Source organism: Diabrotica virgifera, chromosome 4, assembly GCF_917563875.1.
Source record: "Diabrotica virgifera virgifera chromosome 4, PGI_DIABVI_V3a".
NCBI classification, from domain to species: Eukaryota; Metazoa; Arthropoda; class Insecta; order Coleoptera; family Chrysomelidae; genus Diabrotica; species Diabrotica virgifera.
In genome coordinates this window covers 133621500-133631616 of record NC_065446.1, presented here as the reverse complement: position 1 = coordinate 133631616, position 10117 = coordinate 133621500, and the positions used below count along the sequence as shown (strand labels likewise).

Below are 10117 nucleotides of genomic sequence, written 5' to 3'. Positions count from 1 at the left end.
CTATTATTTTTTATAGCGTACATTATAAAAGAAATTTAGGTCCAGATACGAAAAGTTTCCACCGCAATCACTTAATGACTTCTTATACTATATTTTTCATTCTCTTTGACAGGCCAAAATGTTTTTGAGTATATAGTGGCTTTAGTTTCTATTCTGGTGCTCACTTCGTAATCAATACAGTTTTGGAGAACTCCCAAAAGTTATCTAATGTTGCCTTCTCTCCAACTCAGCCAATGTATTGCCAAGTGAACGCTAGTTTAAACGGTTTGAAGTAGTTTTTTTGGCGTTGGAACAATCGTCATTAGCAATAACTCTATTTTCAAGTTAGGAAGTTTGTTAGAAATGTTAAATAGATTAAAGAAATAATTCAGGAATGATATACTGATAATTTTAGATTTTAACAAAATCAATTGGAAAAGTTATAGATCTTGTGACTACTGCCCGATTTAAAGTAACTCTTAAAAAATATTTTTGAGAATATCTTAATTAGAAGTAACATGTGGCGTATTCCAGGGATTTGTATTTGACCTTGTATTTTCTATACTGATAAGTAAAAAGGATTTAGGTAAAACAATATCGATTTTGACTTCGAGAATGTGTTCGTTGAAGTTTTAAACACGTTAAAAAATCCACAAAAATGAATAGAAATAGAGTGATTTTATCTCTATTTTGAAATTAACTAAGTACTAAATTCAAGTAAGCGTTGAAGTTAGGTCGCTTTTCATCGATTTTTTTAACGCACTAAAAAGCTTTTCTATATTTCGAATCGATATTTTTTGACTTACGACCTTTTTACTTATCACTACAGTCCTGTTCTTTAATGGTAGTTTTTCGTGTTTGCATAAATAAATAGTTCTAAATGTCTGCGTGTTTTATTATTTTGTATGTATGTATGTATGTATGTATGTATGTATGTATGTAACCGATTATCCCTCTTGTTGGCATAGGGTATTATTTTGTATACTGTTCTTACATTATAGACAAAAAATCAGAGATAAAAAAGGCCAAGAAAAAGTGATTAAGACATCAATGCGTAGAAATAGAAGATTATGGCAGAAAATAAAGTACGAAAAAGCGAGCACACTATGGGTTACTTAAAAATGATAATGGTAAACTCATCGCAGACGTCAAAGATAAACTAAGGCTTTGGCTAGAGTACATAATTAAACTATTCGACGATGATAGAATGATACAAGAAAAACCACAGGAAAAAACAGGACCGAAAATAATAATGTGCGAATTAGAACAGGCAATTAGAAATGCCATGACCGCAAAAGCAGTAGGCCAAGATCAGATACCCACTGAGCTAATTAAATCCATTGACGAAGAAACACTGCATACATGTACTTTTAGATCTATTCAACAAGGTATACACAACAGGAGTAACACCCCATGATGGGTTGCTGTCCACATTTGTAAAACTACCCAAGTCAGTACATGAGACAGAATGCTCCCAGTATAGAACAATTTCCTTAATAAGCCACAAACTTAAGATTTTTCTCAAAATAATACACGGAAAACTGTAGGTACAAAAAATAGAAGAAAATATACACGACACCCAGTTTGGGTTCAGAGGAAGACTAGGAACGGAAGAGGCTCTGTTCGCTTTTAACGTTCTCGCACAAAGACGACTAGATACGAACCAGGATCTCAATGTCTGCTTTATAGATTATCAAAAGGCTTTTGATAGAGTACGACATCAGAAACTCATAGAACTTTTAAAAGAAAAGAATGTGGACAGTCGAGATATACGGGTTATTGTCAATCTGTACTGAAACCAAAAAGCCAAAGTTAAAATCGAAAATATCGAAATGGAAACCATAGAAATCAAAAGAGCTGTTACATAGGGTTGAGTGTTGTTTCCATTGTTATTCAATCTGTACAGCGAAGCTATTTTTAAGGAAGCAATATCAAAGGAAGCACATGGTATATCAATAAACGAAAAAATCTTGAAAAACATAAGATTCGCAGACGACACCGCTATTTTTGCAGACAGTCTTTAAGCACTGTAACGATTAGTAAATAGATTACATCAAGTCAGTATAAAATATGGACTAGAAATGAACGTTAAGAAAACTAAAATCATGATTATTTCTAAGCAACTCCAGTAGGAAGACTAGATATCAAGGGAAAACAAGTAGAAAGAGTGAATAGCTACAAATATCTGGGAACCTGGGTAAGAGAAAACAACGACGAAGGTAGAGAAATCAGGACACGCATCGAAATTGCAAGAAAAGCATTTATAAAAATGAAAAAAATGTTTGTTAATCGAGACCTACCACTGGAGCTGAGAATAAGAGTCTTAAGATGATAGGTGTTCTCGACTTTGTTGTATGGAATGGAAAGCTGGACACTAAAAGAAAACAACATCTAGAAGTTGGAAGCATTTGAGATGTGGTGCTATAGAAGAATTTTAAAAATAGCATGGATCCAACTAGTTACGAATGCAGAAGTGTTAAGAAGGCTACAAAAGGATTGCGAGGTGAAAAAGAACATCAAAACCAGAAAGCTGGAGTGTTTGGGACACATTATTAGAGGTGTAAAATATAAGATATTAAGGCTTATAACGCAGGATAGAATTAAGAGAAAAGATACATAAATAGAAGAAGAACTTCCTGGCTGAGAAACTTAAGAGAGTGGTATAGTTGCAGGTCAGTAGATCTTTTCAGAGCTGCCGCCAATAAGGTATGGAGAGCTGTGATGATAGCTAACCTCCGATAGGAGAAGGAACTTCAAGAAGAAGAAGAATACTGTTCTGATTTATTTTCTGCTATTATATTCCTAGATTTCTTGTACTTTTTGTTTTAGGGCCTTTTTTATTTTGTTATGCATCCGTTCTTATTTTTTTTATTTCCTTCGAATTCTCTATCCGCTACGAAAGTTGGCTATCATCATGACAATTTTGGTCTTGCTTAGGCACCTCTGAATAATTTAAGCCATATCCCACGAGCCATGATCCACGAATAACTTCTCTAACCTTACCTGCGCCTGATGTCTATTTTCCCTGGATAATTAATTGAAGATACGGTAGCTACTTATTTTGTTTCAATGTTGCTTTAATTATGCTCATGATTTCTTTGTCTTTCCCATTTATGTGGATTATTACTATGTTGGTGACATGTTGGTTGTAGGATATACCAAGAATGCGTCGACACACCCACATTTCGAATGCCTCTAGTTCTTTGGTGAGCGTCTCTATCAACATTTAGGTCCATGCATCGTATATTAAGATCGGAAAATGTAGCATTTAACTGGACGCTATTTTAGAGAAAGAAACAAATACTAGCTTATAAAGAGCTTTTTCATATTGGTAAATGCTGCTGTAGCTAGTTCTATTCTCGTCTTAATTTGTCTGACCTGTTCTCATTTGACGTTTACGTTGGTGCCATTTGACTCTACATATTGTTGATCTCTCTACGTTGACATGGACAATTAGTATGTTAGGTAAGAAAAAGTTGAATGCTCGAATATATGAAATTTATGGAAATAGTTTCGTTCCTAGAGTACCATCAGGGGCGTTTCGTCAAATCAGGAAGGTATCCTAGAAGAATGTCGTGACATTTGTTTAGTAAGAGTGATGGCGAAATTAACACATAACTTATAACACACACTGGACAAATGACAAAACTGATTAAAAGATGATTCTTCTTCTGGTGGTGCTTTCTGGTGGAAGTTAGCGACTGCACTGCAAATCTGTCTCTGTCCAACGCGGCTCTAAACAAAGATGTTTAATCAAGGCCGGTCCAGTCTTTTATATTTCTAAGCAGTGAAATTTAGCGCCTACCGGGACCCCGTTTCCTTCAATTTTACCCTTTTTTAGTAGTTCCCTATCTGCATCTATTCTTCTCAGAACAATTTCGTTGGTAGTGTGGGTTGTCCAAGGTATTTTCAAGATTCTTCTATAAAGCCAGAGTTCAAAGGCTTCCAACTTGTTCACCTTTATTCTTCAAAAAATCATTATATGAAACAAATATCACGCAATTTTACTAGGATACGTTCCTCATTTGACGAAACGTCCCTGATGATGTTCTAGGAACGAAAGTATACTTGGGCAAGATTTAATAAACTAGGTGATCGATATCTACCTTTTACTTCCATAAATTATTATGTTGTTGATCCGTATTTGTCCACTTGTCTTCTTTGTCTTGTTTATATATTTTGTCTTCTTGAAGTTGAGGCTCAGTACGTCGTCACCCACTGCATAAACCTTTTGCATTCCCTGTTGTAATTTATCTTTGCTACTGGAAATGGTCACCGTGTCATCGGTAAGCCTTATGTTATTCGTTTACTCACCGGTTATTTTTGTACCTGTTGCATTTGGCATACATTTTTTAATATATTCTCGGCGTAAATATTGAAAAACAATGGGGAAAAGATACACCCCTGTTGGATACCCCTTTTGATCTGCACACATAGATAAAGCATAGTGCAAAAAATTGCTATTAAAATCAATCTTTGCAATATTGGAGGTGGGTTTTTCTAACTTTCTTCAAATTTTATAAATTTAAGGGAGAGATATTCACTATCTCCCTTGCTTATGCTTTCCATGGAATCAGTCACTTTCTTTTTTCTGACCCCTTTTATTGCGAGAAAAGTTGTTTTGGACAATCAAATTAAGTCACTATTAACCTAATTGATGAATCATAATTTTATCCATATTCTGAACATAGAGACAGAACTTTCCATGCAATGTCAGCAATGTCAAAGTTGTAGGTTCATTTTTACCGAAGATATTAACGTTTATTTAAAACGAAGAAATCTTAGATTCTTGTACAATTTTCTGAGCAACAAATTAGTAAACTAATATTCAATAATCGCCATTTTAAAGTTTTTAACGTATGTTGTCCATTATTTACCTTCAAATTCGTTAAAACTCTTTAAAAAACTACTAGACCCTAAGAATATACCACAATGTTTATTAAAAGGTTAAATATTAAAATCTTGTCTAATTTTGTCATTAAATTGTTAATAATTTAAAAACTCTAAATAGGCGAGTCACAAAGTTTCACAAACAAGCTAATATTTCGCGAAATGAACGTCAGATTGAAAAACTAAAAAATACGTGTTCAATATTTTTCAAAAATCTATCGAATGATACCAAACACGACCCCACGGAGAAAGGTAAGGGTAAATTTAAAATTTTAAATACTACGGACCCCGCGATATTTCGCGAAATAAACATCAGATCGAAAAACTGAAAAATACAAGTATTCAATATTTTTGACAAATCTATCGAATGGCACCGAACACGACACCCCACGGAGGTGGGTGGGAGGTTAATCTTAAATACGATTCCCCATTTTTTTTATTGCAGATTTGAATTCCTTACGTAAAAATAAGTAACTTTTATTCGAGAGATTTTTCCGAATTATGGATAGATGACGCTATAATCGGAAAAAAGGATTGGTGGAAATGGAAAATTAATTATAAAAAAAACAAAGTCCCCCACTTTATGGAAAACTTAATTTAACTCTGTTTGGTTTTAGGACCTACTCTTTACAACCCAATAGGTTCCCATAACACTTGAGTAACTGCAAATATAGCATATTCTCCTCCCCTACTATAACGTTTTATGAAGCTTTTTTTTATTTAACTTTTATATCGTTTTCTTCTAGATAAAGCAGTTGAAAATACATTGTCATTCTTATTAGCAGAAGCTTGCGGCTACATTTTCTTTTAATTTTCCTTTTAGGGGGACTCTGGCGGACCTCTTCAAGTGCAACAAGATGGAAGACTGTACATAGTGGGAATAACGTCATTCGGAATTGGATGCGGGAAGCCAGGTATACCGGGAGTGTATACAAGAGTATCTAACTATCTACCTTGGATCGAGCAAACAGTTTGGGGACGATAAATATATCAATCAATATGCTACGTACTTCTAGAATATTGATATTTAATAATAAGTTTATACAATTTATTTAAAAATAAATTAATATTTTAATATTTTTCTAATTTTACTGATTTTTATTATCTTTCTGCTTAATTATCAAAAAGAATGAAAGCATCTATATGTTATTAAGAATGTACTGTTGTCGTTTTTTTAAAAATTTCCAAATAATTTTTATTCCTTACCCTAAAATAGTCGCAGAAATATTAATAAAAACAAAACTATTTTTTTTTTCTTGGAGTTATATGACTACGGGCCCTTCAAGGATCATTCGCCGAATCACAAATTTTGCTCATTTATTTTACAATATATTTTCCTATACCTATCTACTTAATATTTTCTATCCTACTTGTCCTACTTAATTTATAAGGATTGGCCACTGGTCAGTGGGGATACCACATCAGGTAAAAACACAGGTTTTTTAAAATAACATTTAAATATCATTGACATGGAAACTAAAAAATTGACATTAAATGTTTACACTATTCATTCAAATAAAAATATTTGGTATTACTTCTTCTGCTTCCTTTATAGATGTTGCTGTTCCTGAATCGGACACGCGTCAACTCGCAACTTTTAATGACAAATATTTTCAAATTAAAATGTACACCGGCCAATTCGTAACTTTTCTACTACCTGAACCTGCCAACTCGAAACCTTTTACAGGTAAATCGGAAACCATGGATTAATCTAATACCTCAGGTAGTTCGGTTAAAACGTAAGAGATAAATTTGAACAGTGACGGATTAAGCCAACACGGGGCGTATCGCAAATGTGTACCTTTCATTAATGTTTATTGATAAACAAAGCTCCAATTCTATTTTACTTCAACTCATTTTAAAGCTATTTCAATAAACTAATCGGTTCCTTTTACAGTTTTTTTTTAAAATGTTGTAACTTATAGACAAAAATTCTTAAAATCGGCTATTTTTCATTGAAATTGTCAATAAATAGATAAATTGAGAAAAAGTTGGTCATATTTACATAAATTTTGTTATTCTATTTACCGTGTATGTTTACCCATTTTTTTGGGCTATTTCACGTAATATCTAGATATATTTACTTTTAAATAAATTATTAACGTTTAGCTGACTTAATTTATAGTTTCATAAGCAACAATTAAGTATAGCAAGATTCATAAAACCTTGTTTATTGTTTTACATGCACTATAATGCGGTTATCTAAAATTTTGTTTTGAATGCTTTTTTTATTATTGGTAGACAAGAAAATAGCAAAAATGTGCATTTTTGACATTAAATTGTTAATAACCAACATAAGTGTTTGTTACTACAGTAAAACCTGTGTTACCGGCCACCTGTCAAAATTGGCCACCTGTACTAACGGCCAATTTCAAAATTCACCAAACAAATTATATGTAGATTCCCTTATTTATTATCTGGTATTTACGGCCACCTTTATAATACGGACGCGGCCAAATAATCACATATATTTTTAAAGTACATTTAATAGAAATTTACCTGTTAATGTCGGCCAAATATTTTTGTCAACTTGTTGATAGAAATTCCCAGTACTATATTTAATACGTATTGTACCTACCTAAAAAGGGATTAAATAATATTAGGGTCGGTGTGGTGGTCATAAAATGTCATAAAAGAGGAAATGTTTGTCACTATTTATAAGTACGGTTTATGATTATAAAAGTTGAACGAAAAATATGGTGTTGTAAAAACTCAAATTATCAAAGGACATTGTAAAAGAATAACAGTGAATTGAAAAATTCTTCAACAAAGCTTAACATCCCCTTTTTTCGTAGTATTAGTAGAGTCCGTTCATATTATAGAATTAAATTTGCTTTTAATAATAAAATAAACAAAGTTTCAATTATGTTTTATGTATTTGTGGACTACACAAACTGGCAATACCAGCCACCTTTCTATATCGGTCAAAAGTTCGTTCATTTTTAGTAGCCGTTACTGAGAGGTTTTACTGTAGTCAAAATATTAAAAAAAAAACTTACCGTCTCGGTATAACAGGTTGCCTTGCAACCAGTTGCAGAACAACAGTACCATAAATGTTTTCCACTTTTTAGCACTTTATATACGTGAAATTTAAAATTATTTACCACCAATAACTTACACCCACGTTCACTCATTACGAAATCTGTTACAATAAATTCAGCCATTTTCACAAAATTTATTTGGATTTTCTCTAGTAACTCTTCCAAGAGACAAAACATAAATGATGAATACCTTTTACACCACCTTCACAGAGGGTAATTTATACAGGTACATACCTGGAATACCGGTATTAGATTATCAAGATTACCAAAAAAATTAAAGTTACAAATTCACCGGTAGTTAGTGGGTTACCGAAAAATTACCTACGCGCCAGAATTGCCAGTTGGCATGTAATAAGTATGGGGGATTAAAATAGTTACGAATTCACCGGGACCCCCTGAATCTTCTTGCCCCTCATTTCTGTCCATCGCCTCTTCTTCATTTAACACATTGACCACGTGGCCACGTGAGTTGTATTTAACACACGACTTGTTTGGTCCAGGCGCTCAGTGAGTTAAATATAATTGAGCGGATCAGATGCTAAGGGGTACATGTGGTAAAATGGTTCAATTGAGAAAAACGAAGTCAAAGTTAAATTTACATAGTAAATTATACAGAAAATTAATCGCTTATGAACTTATTTTAAATTAATTGTATACCTTTTATTTATCTAATTGTAAAAGCTTTTGTAAAGTTAGTATTTATTTTCATTCAAAATATTTGAAATTTGGAGAAAAATGTTCGCACTTGTACCCCTCTACTTCAAATTTTGCACTTGTTTCTCTTTTCCACTTAACTAACTTACCAATTTCTTAAATTCTTAAACTAAAATAAAAGAAAAAATTACGTAAAAATTAAACATTTTTATTTATGAAAATTTACTTGGTACATTTTGTGTTATTATTTCACTTATTTTGAATACTTTTTTAAGGGCTTGATTTGCAAAGATATTAAACAAATCACCAAAAATAATATCCAACACCTTACAGGCAAAGGGATACAAGTGAAGTTGTACCTGTTTGCCGCAAACTGTTTTTAAATATTTCGTAAGTAGTTAAACTACAACCTGCGATATGTCGCCACCATAAGTTAGGTCACCTGTATCTTTTTCCCACTAAATTTTTAATACTATCTAGTATTATTTTGTGCACTTAACTCAGTTTACAATATTTTGTCACTTGTATCCTAATTATTAGCATCTAATCCCCTCAATTTACATTAACATTGAGATTCTGAACGTGGAGCCTGAAGGCAAAAACCAAAAAATTTTAATGTGGCGGTTAATATGTTAAACCGTTCTCTCGCAACTCCTTTGGCACACAATCCGTTCAACTTTCCCTCGGTTTGCTCCACCTCTATTCTACACAATCTATTCTCCATTTCTCACAGCTCTCTCTATTTTTCTTCCTACTTCTTCTTAACGTGCCCTATCAAAAGTCCCCTTGACGTTGTTGATTAACATGGCGAAACTGTCTCTGTCTCTAGCTTTCTTCCTACATAATTCCCATTTCAATGCTAGGTCATTTTTATGGCCTGGCCATCTTTTGTAGTCTTTTTAACACTTCTACATATTTAACTCGTTAAATCCATGGTATTTTCAAAATCCTTCCATAGCACTACATCTGAAATACTTCCAGTCTCTTTATACTATCCACATTTAGTATCCAGCTTTCGTTCCATGCAACAAAGTCGAGAACAGGTAGCATCTTAAGGCTCTGATCCTTAGCTCCAGAGGAAGGTCTCAAATAACAATTTATTTTTATTTTTATAAATACTTGTGTTGTAATTTGTAATTTCAGTGGGTGTCCTGATTTCTCTACCTTGGTCGTTACCCAGGTTCCCAGATATTTTTAGGTATTCACCCGTTTTACTTTTTTGCCTAGGTATCTAGCCTTCCTATTGTATGTTGCTTAGAAATAATCATGAACTTGGTTTTCTTAACGTTCATTCGTAGTCCATATTTTATACTCAGTTAAAGTAATCTATTTACTACCCAAGTAGCAATTTTTCGACGCATTGGTTTTCAGTACAAACAAATGCACTGTATACAACGTTGCCCGAGAGCATTTTTAGTTGTTTCGGCCAACGTTCCCTACCCCGACTGACGTTACGATGTTACAACCTTTAGTTATACGGGCAACTACGGGCATTTTCCGTTGGAACTTTACCGAGCTGCAGACGGGGATGTGAATTGCATAGTGTAGAATTC

At 33.2% G+C, this 10117-nt stretch overlaps 1 protein-coding gene across 1 annotated transcript in view; it reads left to right on the top strand.

The window, feature by feature from the left end:
• Nucleotides 1-5960, top strand: part of LOC114338991 (serine proteinase stubble-like) — a 70824-nt gene extending 64864 nt beyond the window's left edge. The window contains exon 6 of the mRNA XM_028289619.2: nucleotides 5693-5960. Coding sequence (XP_028145420.2) covers nucleotides 5693-5854 — 162 coding nt within the window. The 3' untranslated portion in view covers nucleotides 5855-5960. The remainder of the gene's footprint in view (nucleotides 1-5692) is intronic.
• Nucleotides 5961-10117: the final 4157 nt, after the last annotated feature.